We start from the raw sequence: 22,174 nt of genomic DNA, 5'->3' as shown, positions 1-22,174 counted from the left end.
TGGTTTGGAAGTGATACTCCCAAACATTATATGCATTGGTGGTTAGAAGTAGTATTCTTGAGTGAAACCTCCTTTGAAGCTTGGATTGAGATAGCAATTATAGCTGCCATACACTTTGAATTTCATTTATATTTGAAATTCTAATTTATGTCTGATCTTGTGATTTTGCAGCCTAATTTCTACTCTCTCTCTCTCTCTCTCTCTCTCTCTCTCTCTCTCTCTCTCTCTCTCTCTCTCTATATATATATATATATATATATATATATACACACACACGCAAACTTGAACTCTTTAAAGGTGGAATTGAGAAATCCTCAACATCTTAATTTTTTTAATTAATTAATTTCTTCTCCTTCGACTTGTAAGCTGCAAGATAAGATTCCTTTATGATGCATAAATTTTGCATAATCATTTAGGTTTAATTTCATAGCCATTTTATTTGATTATTAGTCGCTTTTAGCTAATTTCATTAGTTATTTAGTTAGTTGTTCATAATTGTCAATTTTGGATTAATTTATAAATTTTACTTTGTTTTGTAGGAAAAATGGTATTTTTGAAGGACTAAAAAGAAATTTTGCCATTGAGGAGTGATTTCTACAGCCAAAGATGTCAAAAACAAGTTTCAAAGTTGAAATATACATTGGCCAAATTGCGCATAACTTGCCGCATAAGTTATGCAGATCTGCATAAGGAGAAGAAACACTGTTCCAATACCTGCCGAATTGTGCATAAGGAGAGTGCATAGCTTATGCAAATTCACGCCTCTCTTATGCAATCTCAAGGAATTGTGCATAACTTATGCGTTTGGTCATGCAGTTTCGCATAAGAGATCCAGAAACCAACCGAAAACTGCATAAGGGACTGCATGACTTATGCAGTCCACTTATGCAGTCCCACAAAGGTTTCATTAATGAGCTGGCATAAGATTCCCTCAAAAAATCTTACCTCAAACACACCATTTTAGGGCTCCTGGTCAGAAAAAAAAAGTTATAAATAGCCCCATATCCCATTTTAGAGTGGGGGGAAAGAAAGAAGAGGAAGAAAAGGGAAAGGAGAGGCAGCAGCTGAAGAGTCACAATCATCTCCCACACCATTTCCAACCAGATTTGGAGATTTCTTTCTTTTCTTACATTTTTCCTACCTTTCTAGTGTTGGATTTCTTGTTTCTTAGCTTACATTAAAGCTTTATTTCCATATTAACTCACAATATCTTGTAAATATTATGGATAGTGAGTAGTTTTCATTTGATTCTGGAGTAAGGGTTGTAATATTTGAGATATTTTGTGGATTTTGATTGGGTAATCCATATTTTGTGGTCTTAATGAGTTTTATTCATTTCTTGTGTGCTTAATGACATGCTTAGTGTAGGATCCCATTAAGTGATGTTCTTAATCCATGGTTGAGGCACCAAAAGGAGAAAGCCTTGTGATAGATAATCAAGAAATTGGACTTAATTAACTTAGATCTAGAAATAGACTAAGGATTAAGAGGATTTACAGATTAATTAAAGAACTTAATGGGTCTTAATTAACTCTAACTCCATGAAAGTAGGATTAGATTGATTAAGGCACTCTTTGTCCCACTCGAAAGGGTATTCAAAGGATTTAAGAATTAATCTCCTTAAAACCCATAAGTTCCACAATATTGGATAACCAATTTAAAATCCCAAAATAGCTTGAATATGAAATCCCGAACTCCGGAATCGCCTTTTTATCATTGTTAATTTCTAATCGAATTTAATTGTTTGCCATTTTAAATTTTGCCATATTTCAACTTGCTTATTTCAATTTGATGCAATTTTAGTTTAATTAATACATTGTTGGATAGATTATAAATCTCACACACATAGAATTCACATCTCAATAGCCATCAATTTATTACATTAATTTCAAAAATAGTCCAAATTAGTTAGAACTTTTATATCAAAAATTCAATCATTAACACAACTCCTCGTGGGAACGATATCTTTTCTATATTACTTGAACGACCCATGCACTTGCTGTTGGGCCTCATCAAGTTTTTGGCGCCGTTGCCGGGGAGTTGTTTGTTTAGGATTGAATTCTTGATTATTTTAGTTGTTTATAATTTTATCTTTGTTATCTTTTCATTTTGTGTTTGTTTGTTCTTTTTCTGGTACTCTTAATCTTTTATGAGAAGTGCTAGAAGCACAAGTGACACATCCTTATTGTTTAATCCTGAAATTGAGAAATTTTGTAAAGCCAACAAGAAGGAAACCAGAAAAAGGAAAGAAGCTTTGAGAGAAATTGAATTAGAAGCAGACATGGCTGATGAAAGAATTAGAATTGGTGGCGGTAATGCTGGAAATGGTCGAAACAATGAAAATGTAGCCCAAGGTGAAGAAGTTGTAAATGCTAATGTGCCTAGGGGAAGTATGGTGGATCATGCTTTTCCTCGTTTTGATGACTTGAGAGAGAGCATAGCAAGACCAAGAATTGATGCAAATAGTTACAAGATGAATTTTGGAGTTCTTCAAATGATTCAGAATTCCCAATTCGGGGGACATCCTTCTAAAAATCCACACACACATCTAAAGAAGTTTGCTATGATTTGTGATATGCAAAAACAACCTGGAGTATCTGATGATGCAGCAAGATTGAAGCTATTCCCATTCTCTTTGAAAGATAGAGCATTGGATTGGCTTGATTCTTTACCTCACAACTCCATTACAAATTGGGAGCAACTCACTGATGCATTTCTTGCACAATATTTTCCACCTGGAAAAACTCAAGAATTAAGGAATCAAATGACAGCTTTCAGACCAAGAGAAGATGAAACTCTCTATGAGTCATGGATGAGATGGAAGGAATTAGAGAGACAATGCTCACATCATGCCATTCCAAAATAGATGATAAATCAGAATTTTTACACAAATGTTACTCCTGCAATTAGAGGGATTATTGATGCTCAAACAGGAGGAGAATTTATTATGAAGCATGAAGATGAAGCTTATGAGTTATTGGAGAAAATTGCAAAGAACACTCATCTTTGGAGTAGTCCAAGAGGACCAGCTCCAACTCAAAAGAGGCAAGCTGCTGGAATGTATGATCTTGATCCATTCAACATGATTAATGAAAAGTTTGATGCACTTACAAATGTTTTGGCTAAGAAGATGGAAGATTTGAGTATGTTGATTAGTTCATCATCATCATCTGGAAGTTCACAACAAGTTGCTTATGCAGAGGGAACTACCAGCTGTGGAGTAGACTATGGAGAGCAAGCTGCATATGTTGGTAATTATGGAAACAAACAAATGGGGAATCCCTACTCTCAAACTTATAATCCAACTTGGAGGAATCATCCCAACTTTTCATGGGGAAATCAGCAAAGTCAAGTTCCAAATCAGAATTTTCAACCACAACAGCAACAAGGAATTCCGTATCAGCAAAATAGGCAACCATTGCCTAATTTTCAGTAGAAAAATATGAATCCTCCACCAAAACAGCAAGAACAAAGTTCCACCACAGAAGCTTTATTGCAACAGATTCTTGCCAACCAAAATAAGCATGATGAGGAGATGAGAGAGATGAAAGAAAGGCTAGAACAGATGCAAACACATAACAGAATGTTGGAAAATCAGATTGCACAACAAGCATCTTCCTCAGGTACCAAGTCTTTTGGAAAACTTCCAAGTCAACCAGAAAACCCAAGAGAGCAGTGTCAAGCTATTACTTTAAGAAGTGGGAAAGTTGTAAAAAATAAGAAAAGTGTAAATAGTGAGAAGAGAGAAAATGAGAAAGAAACTGATGAGGGTGAAAAACAAGAAAGTGAGAAAGAAAGTGCAGAAAAATGTAAAGAGAAAATTGAAGAGAAGGAAGAGAAGTATATACCTCCAGAGCCTTACAAGCCACAACTTCCCTTCCCACAAAGATTTCAAAAAGCCAAGCTTGATAAACAATTTGGGAAGTTCTTAGAGGTTTTGAAGAAGCTATACATAAATGCGCCTTTTATTGATGCTCTTTCACAAATGCCCTCTTATGCAAAATTCTTAAAAGAAATTGTCTCAAATAAGAGGAAACTTGAAGACCATGAAACTGTAGCTTTGACAGAAGAATGTAGTGCTATCCTCCAAAGGAAACTTCCTCCAAAGCTCAAGGATCCAGGGAGTTTTTCAATTTCATGTCACATTGGGGAATCATGTTCTACAAAAGCTTTATGTGATCTAGGGGCTAGTGTTAGCCTTATGCCCCTCTCCATTTATGAGAAGCTCAATATGGGAGATCTTAAGCCAACCCACATTTCTCTCCAGTTAGCTGACAGATCAATTAAGTATCCTGAAGGGATTTTGGAGAATGTGCCTTTGAAGGTTGGGAAGTTCTATATACCTGTTGACTTTGTCATCTTGGACATGGAAGAGGATTCTAATATCCCAATTATCTTGGGAAGACCTTTTCTAGCTATAGCAGGAGCATTGATTGATGTTAAGGGAGAAAAATTGACTCTTAGAGTTGGTGAAGATCAATTGGTTTTCAATATTAATAACACTATGAAGAAGCATCATTCTGAAGCTGATACTTGCTTGAGAATTGATATCATTGATGAGTTGGTTGAAGAACACTTCAGAAAAAAATATCCAGAAGATCCACTTGAAAATTGTTTGGTTCATAGAGGAGGCATAGACTATGATAAACCTCATGTGGCTGCATATGCTCAACATTTAGAGGGTAGTCCACCATTCATTTCTGCTCCAGTTTTTCAACTCACACAAAAGGAAAAAGTCGAATCTAAGCAACCATCATTCAAGGAAGAAGATGCACCTAAGGTAGAACTTAAACAACTTCCTTCTCAGCTCATGTATGAATTTCTTGGCACTAATAACACTTATCCAGTAATTATAAATGCAAATTTAAGTACCTTAGAGGCTGATAAGTTGTTAAGAGTGTTGAGGCAATTTAGGAAAGTTTTAGGATATACCACAGATGACATTAAGGGAATAAGCCCACACTTTTGCATGCACAAAATTATTTTGGAAGAAAATTGTAAGCCATCTATTGAACATCAGAGGAGGTACCCAAATATGAAAGAAGTTGTTAAAAAGGAAATTTTGAAGTTGCTTGATGCAGGGATTATATATCCTATCTCAGACAGTACTTGGGTGAGTCCAGTACATGTTGTCCCAAAAAAGGGTGGAATGACAGTTGTCAAAAATGAAAATAATGAATTGATTCCCACCAGAACAGTGACTAGTTGGCGAATGTGCATAGATTACAGAAATTAAATATAGTCACTAGAAAAGATCATTTTCCACTTCCCTTCATTGATCAGATGTTAGAAAGACTGGTTAGGCATTCTTATTTTTGCTATTTAGATGGATACTCGAGTTTTTTTCAAATCCCTATCCATCCAAATGATCAAGAGAAAACCACTTTTACTTGTCCATATGGAACCTTTGCTTATAGGAGGATGCCATTTGGGTTGTGTAATGCACCAGCCACTTTTCAAAGGTGCATGATGGCAATCTTCTCAGATTTCATTGAAGATATAATGGAGGTTTTTATGGATGACTTTTCTGTTTATGGATCTTCATTTGACATATGCTTGGCTAACCTTTCTAAAGTTATGCAGTGATGTGCAGATACTGACCTTGTGTTAAACTGGGAAAAGTGTCATTTCATAGTTCAGGAAGGGATAGTGCTTGGACATTTGGTGTCTAACAGAGGAATAGAGGTTGATAAAGCCAAAGTTGAAGTGATAGAGAAGATGGCTCCTCCTACCAATGTCAAGGGAATTCGAAGTTTTCTAGGACATGCTGGGTTCTACAGACGCCTTATCAAGGATTTTTCTAAAATAGCTAAACCTTTGTCTAATTTGTTAAGTCATGAAATACCATTTGTATTTGACCAAGAATGTTTGGATGCCTTTTGCAGGTTGAAGCAAGCTCTTGTCACTGCACCAATCATGCAACCACCTAATTGGAGCCTACCTTTTGAAATTATGTGTGATGCTAGCAACTATGCAATTGGAGCTGTTCTTGGTCAAAAAAAGGACAAAAAGGTTTATTATGCTAGTAGAACACTGGATGAGGCCCAAACAAATTATGCAACAACTGAAAAGGAATTCTTAGCAATTGTCTTTGCCTTGGAAAAGTTTAGACCTTATATTATTGACTCAAAGGTGGTTATATTTTCAGATCATGCAGCCATCAGGTATTTACTCCGTAAAAAGGAGGCTAAACCTAGGCTCATTAGGTGGATTCTGATGCTACAAGAGTTTGATTTGGAGATTAGAGATAAGAAAGGAGCTGAAAATGTAGTTGCGGATAATCTTAGTAGGTTGAAATTGGATGATGAAGAAATGGATGAAGTCCCTATTGATGAGTTTTTCTTGGATGAACAACTTTTCTCTCTTGTTGCTAAACTACCTTGGTATGCAGACTTGGTGAATTATCTATCTTGTGGAGTTTTACCTCTAGGAATGACATGGCAATAAAAGAAAAAGTTTTTGCATGAGGCAAAATTTTATAGATGGGATGATCCTTTACTCTTTAGGAGATGTTGTGATGGTTTAATAAGAAGATGTATTCCTGATGAGGAGACACAGAGTATTATGCATCATTGCCATGCTTCTGATTATGGAGGACATTTTGGAATCTGTAAAACAGCTAGTAAAATTTTGCAAGCTGGTTTCTTTTGGCCAAATCTTTTTAAGGATGTGAGGAAATTTGTGTTGGAATGTGATAAATGTCAAAGGAGTGGAAATTTGTCAAAAAGAGATCAAATGCCCCTAAATGATATTCTTGAAGTAGAATTATTTGATGTCTGGGGAATAGATTTTATGGGGCCATTTCCTCCTTCATATGGTAACAAATACATTCTAGTTGGAGTTGACTATGTGTCAAAGTGGGTGGAAGCTATTGCAACTCCAATTAATGATGCTAGAGTGGTAGTGAAATTCTTGAAGAAATTTGTCTTGAGTAGATTTGGAGCTCCAAGGGCTGTAATTAGTGATGGGGGTTCACATTTTTGTAATAAGCAATTTGAGAGCTTAATGAGGAAGTATGGTATAGTGCACAAGATAACTACCCCATACCACCCTCAAACTTCAGGACAAGTTGAAATTTCTAACAGAGAACTCAAACATATCTTGGAGAAAACAATGAGCAATTCTCAAAAAGATTGGTCTGTCAAACTAGATGATACTTTATGGGCATATATGACTGCTTACAAAACCCCTATAGGAACTACTCCCTTTAGGTTGGTGTATGGTAAGTCTTGTCATTTACCTGTGGAGCTAGAACATAGAGCATATTGGGCCATTCAGACCTTCAATTTTGATCTCAAACAAGCTAGTGAGAAAAGGCTATTGCAACTTAATGAACTTGAAGAATTGAGGATGGATGCTTATGAAAGTGCCCGTATTTACAAAGAAAGAACTAAAGTTTGGCATGATAAGCATCTTAGAAAAAAGGAATTTAAAGAGGGTGATTCAGTTTTGTTGTTTAACTCAAGATTGAAATTGTTCCCTGGAAAACTTAAATCAAGGTGGACTGGTCCATATAGAGTTTCTAAGGTTTTCCCTTATGGAGCAATTGAAATTTAGAGTGAAAAATCTGGGAATTTTAAGGTCAATGGGCATAGATTGAAACATTACATAACTGGAGACCCAATAAAGGGAGCAAGCTGTTATAAGCTCTCCAATCCCTCACCTCTTTTTAGTGAAATGCATGAAGAGTCCAGCTAAGGACTATAAATTAGCCCTCTTGGGAGGCATCCCAAGTTCTTTTATTTTCCTTTTTGTTGATTTACTTTAATTTACATTGCTTTTGTTTTTATCTTAAGTCTCCCCAAATTCAATTTTTGACATTGTTGAATCTTGTCCCTTGTAGATATATTTCAATGAAGGAAGGTTGGTGAACTGCTGGGGAGTGACTCTTAATCTGATATTTTATCCTTCAACTCTCCCAAGATTGATTTATTCTTACTACATAACCTGTGCAGGTTTGCTTCTTGGTTTATGCAGAGAAATGCAATTTTCAGCAAGGAAGGGTCTGCAGCACATGGCTTATGTTTCTTTGTGAGGTTAGGTGTATAATTTTTAAGTATTTATGCTTATCATGTTAATATGATGGTAAGTGGGTCATTTTTGTAGTTTTAAGCTTATTTGGGTTGTGAGATTCAAGGTGGATATGCTGCATTTTCTTGGCATAACATGGGGAGTCCATTCTCATTTGTGGGTAGATGCAACTTTATACAGATTTTATTGAGTCTTAATGTGCTAAATGTTGATTTGCAGAATTTGATTGAAATGGCATGATTCACAAATGCCTCTTATGCAGGATCCACTTCTACAAGCCTGTGTGATGCAATTGTGATGGATTTTGTATATATTGATGTGTTTTTGGGTGATAATTTCTCATGATTTATGCTTTATAGAATTACATTTCTGCATTCTAGTGTATTTTTCAAACTTGCAATTCATTTTCAATTGTAATCTCAATCTTGTTGAATTGTGCATAAGTAACTGCATAGCTTATGCAGCTTTTAGATCACAAATTTTGCCATTTTCTCATCTTGCTAAAAACTGCATAGAAATGTGCATAGCTTATGCAATCCTGCATAACCACAATTCTTACCATTTTTCATCTCTATTGCAAACTGCATAAGGATGTGCATAGCTTATGCAATTCTGCATAGCCACATTTTTGTCAAATTTCATATCTGTCGAAACTTGCATAAGTGTGTGCATGACTTATGCACTTCTGCATGACTTCAAATCCTGCATTTTCTCTTTCTGCCGAAATCTGCATAAGGGAGTGCATAAGTTATGCACTTCCGCATGACCACACTTTCTGAAAACCAAAACCTACCGAGACTTGCATAAGGAGAGTGCATAGCTTATGCACTTCCGCATGACCAATTTCTCTGAAATCAAAAACCTGCCGAGACTTGCATAAGGAGAGTACATGACTTATGCACTTCCGCATGACCAATTTCTCTGAAATCAAAAACTTGCCGAGACTTGCATTAAGAGAGTGCACGGTTTATGCACTTCCGCATGACCACAATTCCTACACTTCCATTTTTAGCCGAAACTTGCATAAGTTAGCGCATAAGCTATGCACTCTTTCATAATCAATTTTTCACACCCTTTATCTTCCACCGAAACCTGCATAAGAGAGTGCATAAGTTATGCACACCCATTCTCCCCTTATGCAGTTTTACACAAGTCCTGTTCAAATCAAAAATTTTTTCGGCATCCACTTTCCCACCTCCACTTCCCGTCTTTTCTGTTCATGCCTGTCCCTCCACGTCCATTTATTCCGGCATTAATCTTCCCCTTCTTCTCCACTCCTCTTTTCGCCCCCCTTTACCTTAACACCTCTTTGTCTCTTTTACTTTCTCCATCACCTCTTCCATTTCCATCGTCGACAACCCCATGGACTCACCTCCTCATTCCCCTCAAACCTCCCCTCTCCAAGTCTCGCCCTTGGCAATGCGGCCTCCCAACCCCGATTCCCCTCCACAAGAAACCCCTCCACCACCTCCCATAGCCACTTATAAGAGAAAAATCAGGTCGAAATCCACCTGACCCATGGCTTCTGCACCTCTTCTCTCAAAACGCAAAGAACCACCCACCACTCCACTGTCAGAGCCTCCACCCAAAAACCCTAAAACTTCAGCCTCCACACAAGCCAAATCACCCTCTTCCAGCAAAAAGCAAAAGTTAGTAGCATTACAAGTATCAAAACTACCTTGGCCCCTTCCTGATGCAGCTCACAAGGCAACTTTTAAGAGACTTAAGGAAAGGAGGGTGCAACCCACAAGGTACATTTCTGCGAATGCCCTCTAATCAGTTGGTTTATTTGACAATGTTGTTGCCTACCTTAATGGCTTAGGTTGGATGGAATTTGTGCATAAGCAAGAAATAGTTTATCCAGCTCTAGTTTTGGAATTTATTTCCTCATTCTCTGCTACCCTGAAATTGCATGAGATAGATTACAAGCCAACTATGAAATTTAGATGTTTGGGGCAAAATAGAGAGCTATCATTAGACCAATTTCATAGCATTTTTGGGTTTGCAATTGATGGACTATTTAGGGTACCATATACAGGGGTAGAGGTAGCAAACAAAGGTGTTTGGAATGCTGCTCAGTTTTGGAGGATTATCACAAACCAACCTCAGACTTTTTCTGCTGGTAGATCTAAAACCTCTCAAATAATAGACCCTGCACTTAGATTTATCCATAGGCTTATTGCTAGCACTATCTTGGGTAGAGGGACTAGTTCTGGTGCTGTTGGAAAATCTGAATTGTTCATGCTATGGTGTGCTTTTCACAAAGTCAAAGTTTCTCCTGGTTACTTCTTCTGTGAACATGTGTTACATATTGCCACCAAATCCGTAGGTGATATAGTCATGGGTGGGCTCATCACTGTTATAGCCAAGCATTTTGGTTTTAATCCGGAAGAGCATCCACTACCAGCACTTTCAGACACTTTATATTTTGATGCTACACACCTATCCAAAACTGGATTCAGTTTGCCACCTTCTGACACTGCACAACCAGCAGCAGACACAGAAACCACTGCACAACTAGAGGCACATTCTATCCCACCAGTCCAACAGCATTCTGTTGAACCTACACCACCCACTCAGCCTGCACAGAACATCCCAGCAAATTCTGCACAGCCTACACCTTCTGCAGCTGGACCCTCTTCATCCACAACACCTCCTCCCTTCAACACTAAAGCCTTATTCACCTATCTTGAAAGGCTTAGTGATGATATATATTTTGTGGATAGAAAGCTTGAATCTGGTCTTGATACCCTCAAGGATCGTCATGATCAACTCTTTGATTTTGTCATGGAAACCAGAGATAAGTAGAAAGAATTAAAGGAGATGATGAAGCAGCTCATGGTTTTTCTGGGAATGCCACCTCCACCTCCATCACCTCCTCCAGAACCATCACTTCGACAGCAGCCAGCTCCAACCAGTCCCTTAGCAGCATCATTGGACAAGGGCAAAACAATAGAATTAGATTAGTTTCTGTTTTACTTTTGTTCAAACTTGTAGGAGTTTTTCTTTATAGATATGTTGAAACAATTTTAGTTTGTTTTGAATTCCGTTTCTTTTGAAGTTCTATTGGATGGCTATTACATTAGTTTTTCATTGATTTTCATTGCCTTTACTGCCCTTTTATGCATACTTGTCCATACACTGTATATATTTGCATGCTTCTACTGGTGTTTGCACATTTTTCCTTGCTCATCATCCTGCAGCAGCTTTTGAATATACTGCACAGGCTGTGAATCCCCTTATGCAAATGTTTTGCATAACCTATGCAGCCCTTTATGCCACTCATGCAGAACTGCACAGGCTGTCAATCCCCTTATGCAAATGTTCTGCATAGCCTGTGCAACCCTTTATGCCACTCATGCAGAACTGCACAGCTTATGCACCCTCCTTATACACCTGTTCTGTACAGCATTTTATTCTGCACAACCTATGCGGCTTCTTATGCATCACCATTATCTCTTGAATTCTCATCTGCTCTATACCAGGTAACTCATTCTTTTTGCTCTTAAATTTCACAATTCCTGGTAATTCCTGTTTACTTTGAGTTTTGATAATGCACTACTTGAGACATTGATGACAATGTCTAATTTTGAGTTTGGGGGTGTGCATTTTGATTTTTGCTACATTTTTCACATTTTGAGTATAGGAACATCTCATCCCATTCCATTTACATATATATTGTAAATATTTTACCTATACATCCATACATACATATACATAACACATTTACACACACATTATACACCACTTAGAAATTGTACACATTGCACACAATTAGATTTTCTCCATTCAGTTAATGCATTGTTCATTTTTAGGAATCATGCATCATGCATTAAAATTTTTTGCCAAATCCCTTAAGTATTGAAAAGTTGCCTATGAGAGTGATTTGACTTACCTTTAGTTGGGTTTGTAGACTGAAAGTTTCCTAAGAGGTGCAAAGTTTTGAAGTGTCTATCCCTTGCCTATATCTTCTTAGCCAAAAAGCCACCCAACTAGTCCTTTAGAGATTGGAGTGTTTAGAGGGAGTTATTGGATATAAGGTAGTCAAATGATGTCTCACCAATCTTAGAACAAAATTTCTAAACCTTTTAAGGCGAAATACCAGCTTGTACTTGAAAAGAGAAACGATTAGGCATTCTTTGATTTAAACCTTCTCATTTTAAGCCTTTGGCCCTTTTCCTAATTGAAATTGACCCTTGCAAACCCCTTTGAGCCTTTTTAATCCTAATTTTTCTTGAAACCCTTATTGCTACCTAGCTAATAAACCAAACGCTCCAACCCTTTTCATGAGGATAATTATTTATAATATTAGGTACATAAAAAAAAAGAAAATAAAATAAAATACAATAAAAGGGAGAAGAAATGCTTGTCATCTTGTAAAAGTGCTAGTATATGTGCTTTTCATTATTGTCATTCAAATTGAAAGAAATCCACCCAAAGTATTAAAAGGAATGAGTTTGGGGGTGGCATTTTTAGGGACAAACATCAAAAGAAAATGCAAGATACAAGTTTAAAGTACCTAAATGTCCCTCCATTTTTATGTGTTTTGTAAATTATGCTAGCACTTGACAATTCTCATTGCGTATTTCTCTCCTCTATATAAAAAAAAAAGAGAAAAAAGAAAAAAAATATAATAAAATAAGAAGTGTGCCTTATGTTGTCAAGATTGAAAATATTCTCATGCTTCGAATCCTTTTTACCCATTTTTCTTCTTAGCCTCATTTTTGAACCCCATGGCCCCATTACATCCCTAAAAAGACCTTTGATCTCTTGATAGTACTTGCTACATTAGTGGAGATAGGAGTAGGGAATTTGCCTATGGGATTGGAAAATTATCTACTCATTCATTTAATTCCATCATTCTATATAGAGACACTTTGGTTATTGATTATCCAAGAATTCCTTTTGAGCATGACCCTCTCTTTTGATTGGTTGGTTTGGGAATTTTGAATGATAATTGACTTGATGGCTAAGCGGTGAAAGCTTGGATAAGCATTAGATTCTTTGCATTTTGAAGGATGGGTATATGGATTGCTGGTGTGGCTAAAGGTGTGTTAAGTTACTTTAATATGTGATTTTCATAGCTTTTTGGATAAGGCACCCCTAAAAAATTGCATCACATTTTAAAGTTTGCTTGAGGACAAGCAAAAGCTTGAGTTTGGGGGTATTTGATGCATACATTTTGCATTATCATTTAGGTTTAATTTCATAGCTATTTTATTTGATTATTAGTCACTTTTAGCTAATTTCATTAGTTATTTAGTTAGTTGTTCATAATTGTCAATTTTGGATTAATTTGTAAATTTTACTTTGTTTTGTAGGAAAAATGGTGTTTTTGAAGGACTAAAAAGAAATTTTACCATTGAGGAGTGATTTCTACAGCCAAAGATGTCAAAAACAAGTTTCAAAGTTGAAATATGTATTGGCCATATTGCGCATAACTTGCCGCATAAGTTATGCAGATCTGCATAAGGAGAAGAAACACTGTTCCAATACCTGTCGAACTGTGCATAAGGAGAGTGCATAGCTTATGCAGATTCATGCCTCCCTTATGCAATCTCACGGAATTGTGCATAACTTATGCGTTTGGTCATGCAGTTTCGCATAAGAGAGCCAGAAACCAACCGAAAACTGCATAAGGGACTGCATGACTTATGCAGTCCACTTATGCAGTCCCACAAAGGTTTCATTAATGAGCTGGCAGAAGATTCTCTCAAAAAATCTCACCTCAAACACACCATTTTAGGGCTCTTTGTCAGAAAAAAAAGTTATAAATAGCCCCATATCCCATTTTAGAGTGGGGGGAAAGAAAGAAGAGGAAGAAAAGGGAAAGGAGAGACAGCAGCTGAAGAGTCACAATCATCTCCCACACCATTTCCAACCAGATTTGGAGATTTCTTTCTTTCCTTACATTTTTCCTACCTTTCTAGTGTTGGATTTCTTGTTTCTTAGCTTAGATTAAAGCTTTATTTCCATATTAACTCACAATATCTTGTAAATATTATGAATAGTGAGTAGTTTTCATTTGATTCTGGAGTATAGGTTGTAATATTTGAGATATTTTGTGGATTTTGATTGGGTAATCCATATTTTGTGGTCTTAATGAGTTTTATTCATTTCTTGTGTGCTTAATGACATGCTTAGTGTAGGATCTCATTAAGTGATGTTCTTAATCCATGGTTGAGGCACCAAAAGGAGAAAGCCTTGTGATAGATAATCAAGAAATTGGACTTAATTAACTTAGATCTAGAAATAGACTAAGGATTAAGAGGATTTACAGATTAATTAAAGAACTTAATGGGTCTTAATTAACTCTAACTCCACGAAAGTAGGATTAGATTGATTAAGGCACTCTTTGTCCCACTCGAAAGGGTATTCAAAGGATTTAAAAATTAATCTCCTTAAAACCCATAAGTTCCACAAGATTGGATAACCAATTTAAAATCCCAAAATAGCTTGAATATAAAATCCCGAACTTTGGAATCGCCTTTTTATCATTGTTAATTTCTAATCGAATTTAATTGTTTGCCATTTTAAATTTTGCCATATTTCAACTTGCTTATTTCAATTTGATGCAATTTTAGTTTAATTAATACATTGTTGGATAGATTATAAATCTCACACACATAGAATTCACATCTCAATAGCCATCAATTTATTACTTTAATTTCAAAAATAGTCCAAATTAGTTAGAACTTTTATATCAAAAATTCAATCATTAACACAACTCCTCGTGGGAACGATATCTTTTCTATATTACTTGTACGACCCGTGCATTTGCGGTTGGGCCACATCACTTTAATCTGCCAATAACTAGAACAGCATACACATCTTCTTTGTATATTCTGGCACTAGTAAAGATTGCATTGCATACACAATTCCAAAGCTTTAAGCAATAGTAGAAGCGACATGTAGTAGTACAATACTTAATTATGGCAAAATCATTTACTACTCAAGACTAATACTTAATTAAAAATACTTGTAGGATTATTTTCATTTTTTTTTTTTTTTACAGGATTGTCTTCATACATTGATGGATTCCTCCTAACGAGGATAAAAGTTTTATTCCAGTGATAATTTAAGACAATTGTTGGTATATATGGAAGAGAATAATAGAATATAGCAGCACAAGATATATTTTATTTGATTCATCAAGCTTACATATATAGAACTTGGAATAACAGAAATTCAATAAATATTCTAAGTCCTAGCGGCTGATTACGTGATCCACAAAATCTCAAGTAAGACTAACAGTTTCCTAAAGAGTAGGAACTAATTATTGACAAGGAAATATTCCAATTTTGAATTAGTAAAACAAGGTTTCGTGCAATCCAAAAGCATTATTCTAACAACAATAAACTGAAATTGATATGAAAAAAATGTATACTTTTATATAATAAAACTATTTAAATATTTTAAATAACAAACTTTTGAACATTACAATTTACAAAATTTCGAAGTTTCATAATTAATCAAAAATAAAATATATACTAAAAAATAAAAAAAAAAAGAAAATAAACTAAAAATTTAATCCACTACTCGAAATTCTTAAAATCAAAATCTCTAAACTTGAAATTGTTATAGCATATGTATACATATTTGCATTAATCACCTAAAAATCAGCTAATTACTATGTTTAAGGTATAAGAAATAAGAAGTTTTCGAATTTGACGTTCCCTAATTACTAACTGTGAGTTATCACCTATATGGTGAAAGCTATTTAGTAGAAAGGACTATCTTCTGTTTTGTAATCAACCAAATATTATACAATCTTTAGAGCTCCTATGAATAATTATAAAAAAAAAAAAAAAAAACCTAATCACTACCTTGTGACATGCTACATTAACCGGTTAGGAGCTATTTTGCATCATGGAATACTTTAACTTAGCTCAACGTTAGTTGGAAGGTGAGGACATTTTCTCTTTCAGCAACTTTTTCAAGATTTCACTTCAATTGGTCCAAGGGATATTTTTCATACATATCATAATTTATGAAAGAAAAAAATATATATACTCGAGTTTTTAATTTATCATTATTTTTTATGCTAAGCTTAATAGTACTAAAGTTGTCTCCAAAACTGTGAAGTTTTAAGTTTCAATCAAAATCAATTACAAAAAAAAAAAAATGCTAATAATTACTTGAGAATCCATCTAATTAAATGCTTATGGAAATAAATGTCATAAAAATTAAATTTCACGTGTTATGCGTAAAAAAAATGGTGTAGAATATAGCGAAGAATAAAGTTAAGTCGTCATTCAAATTAGAAATTGATTGATATGTCTAATAATCAAAGAAAGCAAAATCAGGCTTGAGAACCCATCTAATTAAATGCTTGTGAAAATAAATGTCATTGAAATTAAATTTTAATCGCTATACGTAAAGAATGGTGTAGAAAATAATGAAAAAGAAGAATTGATCATTCAATTTATAAATTGATTGATATGTTTAATAATCAATAATCAAAGAAAAAGCAAAGTCGGAAAATGTGTTTAACTTTAATTTATACTCACCAAAGAATTTGAGATACTATTGTCACATATGAACAAAGACTTATATATTATATTATTAATCATTGTCTTAGTGCCTCCGACGGAGATACTCCCCTAATTACAAGTCTTCAATGGATTAAGAAGAGAGATGAATTGATTGAAAATGACAAGTCAAGTCACAGGCTTTATCTCTGCAAAATGGACAAGAGAAAACGAAGTGTTTAGCCATTAAAATCCATGCCTTTGTCATCACGGCCACAGTTGTCTTCATTGAAGCAGTTGATTAATACCATATATTTGTGTACTTAAGGTTATTTTTGTGAACCCTACGGAAATTGATACTCCAAACATATTGATGGTTATAAGTCATCTTGACGTGACTTGAAGCTTGGATTGAGATAGCAATTGCACCATTAGACTTTGAACAGTGAACTAGTTAAGGTCATTAACTCCCTGCCTTGGCATTGACGCCTATGCTTGGATTGAAACTGATCACACTATTTCTTGATGTAAAGTCTCCTTCACATTTGGAAGAGCAAGACCGGTGGCTGACGAATGCAGATTTTTTTTTTTTTCTCACAGCAAATTCATATTTAGCTTAGTCAATCCTTGATTGTGACTGACTGAATGAAGGAAGGAGAGTGTCAAAAAGGGATGTAGAAGAAATTGAAATACCTGGAAGAGGATATTTTAAACTTTCAAAATCTATATTTGGTATCTGACCCTTTGTTGTATCCTTAATTGTTCAGCGAAATAAAGAGGAAGCAAATAGGAAAAATGAAGAGAAAAAAAAAAGAAAGAAAATTTAATATGAATAACATCTTCGTATTCCTACATTTTTCTTCTATTTCACTCTAATTTGAAGGAAAATATTTTGCATTAATTAATTAAAAGATTTGAGAAATGAAATTTTATTTATATTCTCCTTCTTTCTGTATCCTACTTAATGTCTAAACAAGAAGAATTGAAGACATCATTTTTTTTCCCTTCTCTCTATTTCTCTCAATCCAAACAAATCATAAAATAACTATACAACTAAGAAACAAGAAAAGGTAAAGGGAGAATGAATTTTAAAAAATAATAATAATTTATTTTTTCCTAATAATATTTTCCTAATTCCCAATTCCTTTAATTAAAGTTAATTTACTAATTTTAATGCCATATTAAACCACTTGGCATTTAATTATAACTATGATTTCTCAATTTTAGCATTATAATGTATATTAGATTACTACTGTTATTATTTAAACTTTTGTGGACTCTTGAGCAATGCAAATTCAGTTACGTCTCCTACTATAGGAGTTAAGAAATTTTTTTTTTAAATAATAAATATTTTTTGTTAGTATAAAGTCCAACTCAATTGTAAGTGTTGAAGAATGAAAAGTAAAAGAAGAGAGAGTCATTTATCTGCTTCTTTATTTGGTCTTCAGTCATCACGCCCTGCAGACTTTAGGAAACTCCCTCCAAACTCCAAAATTCTTTAATTCGGATTATAAATACCAAATGCTTACACTGATTTTTTAGTAACTAACTTTTCAACTTTAGCTTTCCACTTCAAGAGAATGGCTAGTCTACGATGGCTTGCTTACTTTCTCTGCTTCCTTTTGTTTCACTTGCATTTCCGAGCTGCTTCTTCTTTACCTTTTTCTTTCAATTCCTCCTCTCCAGCCATGCCGTGTCAACATGACCAGAGTCTTGCCTTGCTCCAATTCAAGAAAACCTTTTCCATTAGAAGTAATGCCTCTTCCTGGGATTTCCCTTACCCCAGGCCTTATCCCAAAACTGAGTCTTGGAAAAAGGGCACAGATTGCTGCTTGTGGGATGGGGTCACTTGCGACATAGAAACGGGTAACGTAATTGGCCTTAACCTTTCTTCTAGTTTCCTCTATGGTACCATCCATTCTAATAATACTCTTTTCTTCCTTCCTCATCTCCAAAAGCTTGACCTCTCTAACAATGATTTCAACAACTCTCAAATTGTACCTCAGTTCGGCCAATTTTTGAATTTAACATATCTTAGCCTAAATTACTCTGTTTTTGAGGGCCAAATTCCACTTGAAATTTCTTATCTTGCTGGTTTGGTATCTCTTGATCTTTCAAGGAATTATGATTTGATACTCAAAGCCACTGTTTTTAACGAGATTGTTCAAAACCTAACCCAGTTACAGGAATTGGACCTATGTGATCTAAACCTGTCGTCGGTTGCAACTAGTTCCTTGATGAATTTGTCTTCTTCTGTATCATCACTTGCACTCTCCTCTTGTGAATTGCAAGGGAAATTCCCAGACAACATAATTCGACGACCAAAACTCCAATTGCTCGATTTATCGGGCAATGAAGATCTCACTGGTTCCCTACCTAGGCATAATTGGAATAACTCCTTCCGTTCCTTGTCTCTTTCTGGGACAAAAATTCCAATATATTTAGACCATGACTTCATTAGTAATTTAAAGTCCTTGGAAACACTGGAACTTCGTGCCTGCAACTTTGGAGGTTCAACTTTGGAATTGTTTGGTAACTTGACTCAACTCATTAACTTGGACATCTCTCATAATAATCTCAGCGGTCAAATTCCATCCTCACTTGGAAGCCTTAAACAACTCCTTTTATTGGACCTCTCTTACAACAATTTTAGTGGTGAGATTCCCTCCTCATTTGTAAGCCTTAAACAGCTTGAAACTTTGGACCTCCGCACCAACAATCTCAGTGGTCAAATTCCATCCTCACTTGGAAGCCTTGAGGAACTCTATTCATTGGACCTCTCCTATAACAATTTTCATGGTGAGATTCCCTCCTCATTTGGAAACCTTAAATAGCTTCATACTTTGAACCTTTACAACAACAATCTCAGTGGTCAAATTCCATCCTCACTTGGAAACCTTGGGGAACTCTATTCATTGGACCTCTCCTATAACAATTTTAATGGTGAGATTCCCTCCTCATTTGTAAGCCTTAAACAGCTTGAAACTTTGGACCTCCGCATCAACAATCTCAGTGGTCAAATTCCATCCTCACTTGGAAGCCTTGAGGAACTCTATTCATTGGACCTCTCCTATAAAAATTTTCATGGTGAGATTCCCTCCTCATTTGGAAACCTTAAACAGCTTGAAACTTTGGACCTTTACAACAACAATCTCAGTGGTCAAATTCCATCCTCACTTGGAAGCCTTGAGGAACTCTATTCATTGGACCTCTCTTATAACAATTTTAATGGTGAGATTCCCTCCTCATTTGGAAACCTTGGGGAACTCTATTCATTGGACCTCTCTTATAACAATTTTAGTGGTGAGATTCCCTCCTCATTTGGAAACCTTAAACAGCTTGGTACTTTGAACCTTTACAACAACAATCTCAGTGGTAAAATCCCATCCTCACTTGGAAGCCTTAAAGAACTCTCTTCATTGGACCTCTCCTGTAACAATTTTAATGGTGAGATTCCCTCCTCCTTTGAAAACCTTAAACAGCTTGATATTTTGTGGCTCAACAACAACAATCTCAGTGGTCAAATTCCATCCTCACTTGGAAGCCTTAAAGAACTCTCTTCATTGGACCTCTCCTATAACAATTTTAATGGTGAGTTTCCCTCCTCATTTACAGTATCAAATTTTGGAACTCCAAAACAACAATCTCAGTGGTCAAATTCCTAATTATTTTACAAACTTCAAACAATTTTACAGGTCCCATCACTTTCCAAGGAAGCAGGCTTTCAAGTTTAGTATACCTCGATTTATCCAACAACTTGTTACATGGCCGAATTCCAAGTTCAATTTTCAAACTTGTGAACTTGAGTGTTCTTATTCTTTCATCCAACAAATTGATAGGAGAAGTCTCTTCTGCATTTTGCGAGTTAAATTCTCTTCAAATTCTTGACCTGTCAAACAATAGTTTGAACGGCTCCATGCCACAATGTTTGGGAAATTTCAGCAACAATCTTTCAGTATTGCACTTGGGCATGAACAAATTCCATGGAACCATCCTTGAAACGTTTTCAGTAGGCAGCAACTTGAGATATTTGAACTTCAATGGTAACCAATTGCAAGGGAAAATTCCACCTTCCATCTGCAATTGTATAAATTTGGAAATTTTAGATCTTGGAAACAATAATATAGATGACACATTCCCCCATTTTCTGGCAACACTTTCGAAGCTACAAATTCGAATTCTAAAATCCAATAAATTTCATGGTTTGGTGAAAGGGACCTCTACCAATTATTCATTCTCAAAGCTACGAATTTTTTACCTCTCCAACAACTTGTTTAGCGGACCTCTACCTGCGGAGTATTTCAACAATTTAAAGGCAATGATGATCTTTGATTTGAATATGAAATACATGGGGGCGCCAAATCATCCTTCTTATGATTATTCTGTGAGTCTGACACTCAAAGGCTTAGAGATTGAGTTGGTGAAAATCCACACACTTCTTACATCCATTGATTTGTCGGGCAATAAATTCACAGGGGAGATCCCACAGTCAATTGGAAAACTTAAATCACTTAAGTTGCTCAACTTGTCTCACAATCAACTCACAGGCAATATTCAACCATCATTGGGGAATTTGAGCAATTTGGAATCATTAGACCTCTCTTCAAATCTTCTTGTTGGAAGGATTCCAATGCAATTGACATATTTGACATTTTTGGAAGTGTTCCGGGTTTCACATAATCAACTTGAAGGACCTATACCCGAAGGAAAGCAGTTCAACACATTTGATAACACTTCATATGAAGGGAATTTGGGATTGTGTGGATTTCCGCTAGAAAAATGTGACAATGGGGAGAGGCAACAACCAACATCATCAAAAGAAATTGATTCCAAGTCTAAAAATGGATTTGGATGGAAAGCTGTATTGGCAGGGTATGGATGTGGAGTAATATTTGGTGTTGTAATGGGATATGTTGTGTTTAAAACAAGAAAACCTATATGGTTTGTGAGGATGGTTGAAGGTGAAGGGCGTCGAAGGCTAAAAAGATTAAGCAATTAATCTTCAATGTGACTGGTGTTTACAGGTACTATTTCGTGATATTTCTTGCTTTGCATATAATCTCAGGTTAATTAGCTTTCTTTTTTTTTTTCTCTTTTTATATAAATATACTTAAATTGTTTTTTTAGGAAATAAATTATCTTATTGTTAATTAGCACAATATTTGATCTTATTGTTATAAGATTTTATACATTTACTATGAATTTCTTACAATTCTTTTTTTTTCTTTATGAATTTTCTACCTTGTTAGGCAGATTAAGAACAAGTAAGAAGATGCGGCCAAATGAAGATACGGTCTTGGATGCATAGCACATGTGAATGTGGGGGCAAATCTAGCACAATTGTTCTATCATGTATAAATTTATCTTGTTATGCTTCTCTCTTCGTCTCTGTTTTCTACATATAGAAGTTTTCTTAAAATAATGAAAGTTTTTGTATGTCTAAGATTGGGAACTTGTGTTAGATTTTAATTTCTATTTTGTTGTTGTTGAGCTATAGTCTGACTGTATATTCCTTTATTTTGAATGAAACCCCCAATTTGAGCTACAATATATCAATCTTGGACCATATTTGCCGTTTGTTGAACAGGGATCAGTAGTTACATTTTCAGCATATATATCGTGAGGCCAACTTATGTGCTGATTGACTGGCACATTATGCACATTCTTTTCTA

At 35.3% G+C, this 22,174-nt stretch overlaps 1 protein-coding gene and 1 non-coding gene across 2 annotated transcripts; one reads left to right on the top strand and one right to left on the bottom strand.

The window, feature by feature from the left end:
* Window positions 1–2,748: 2,748 nt before the first annotated feature.
* Window positions 2,749–2,856, bottom strand: LOC131173621 (small nucleolar RNA R71). Its single transcript, XR_009143934.1, has one exon. It is a non-coding gene; the product is annotated as a small nucleolar RNA R71 (small nucleolar RNA).
* Window positions 2,857–18,082: 15,226 nt separating this feature from the next.
* Window positions 18,083–21,501, top strand: LOC131173029 (receptor-like protein Cf-9). Its single transcript, XM_058134682.1, has 4 exons — window positions 18,083–18,951; window positions 19,030–19,335; window positions 19,471–20,021; window positions 20,198–21,501. Exons 1-4 carry the CDS (start codon window positions 18,083–18,085, stop codon window positions 21,499–21,501), a joined length of 3,030 nt encoding a protein of 1,009 aa, XP_057990665.1.
* The last annotated feature ends 673 nt before the right edge of the window (window positions 21,502–22,174 follow it).

Source organism: Hevea brasiliensis, chromosome 14 (assembly GCF_030052815.1).
Source record: "Hevea brasiliensis isolate MT/VB/25A 57/8 chromosome 14, ASM3005281v1, whole genome shotgun sequence".
NCBI lineage: Eukaryota > Viridiplantae > Streptophyta > Magnoliopsida > Malpighiales > Euphorbiaceae > Hevea > Hevea brasiliensis.
The sequence above is the reverse complement of the archived record's forward strand: the minus strand, read 5'-3'. Positions and strand labels throughout refer to the sequence as shown.

Excerpts from the sequence above, each read along its gene's own strand:
- LOC131173029 (XM_058134682.1), top strand. The coding sequence starts at position 18,083 with ATGGCTAGTCTACGATGGCTTGCTTACTTTCTCTGCTTCCTTTTGTTT. Across the intron at positions 18,952-19,029 it reads ATTCCAATATATTTAGACCA|GTTTGGTAACTTGACTCAAC; the intron begins TGACTTCATTAG and ends AACTTTGGAATT. Across the intron at positions 20,022-20,197 it reads CAACAACAACAATCTCAGTG|GTCCCATCACTTTCCAAGGA; the intron begins GTCAAATTCCAT and ends ACAATTTTACAG.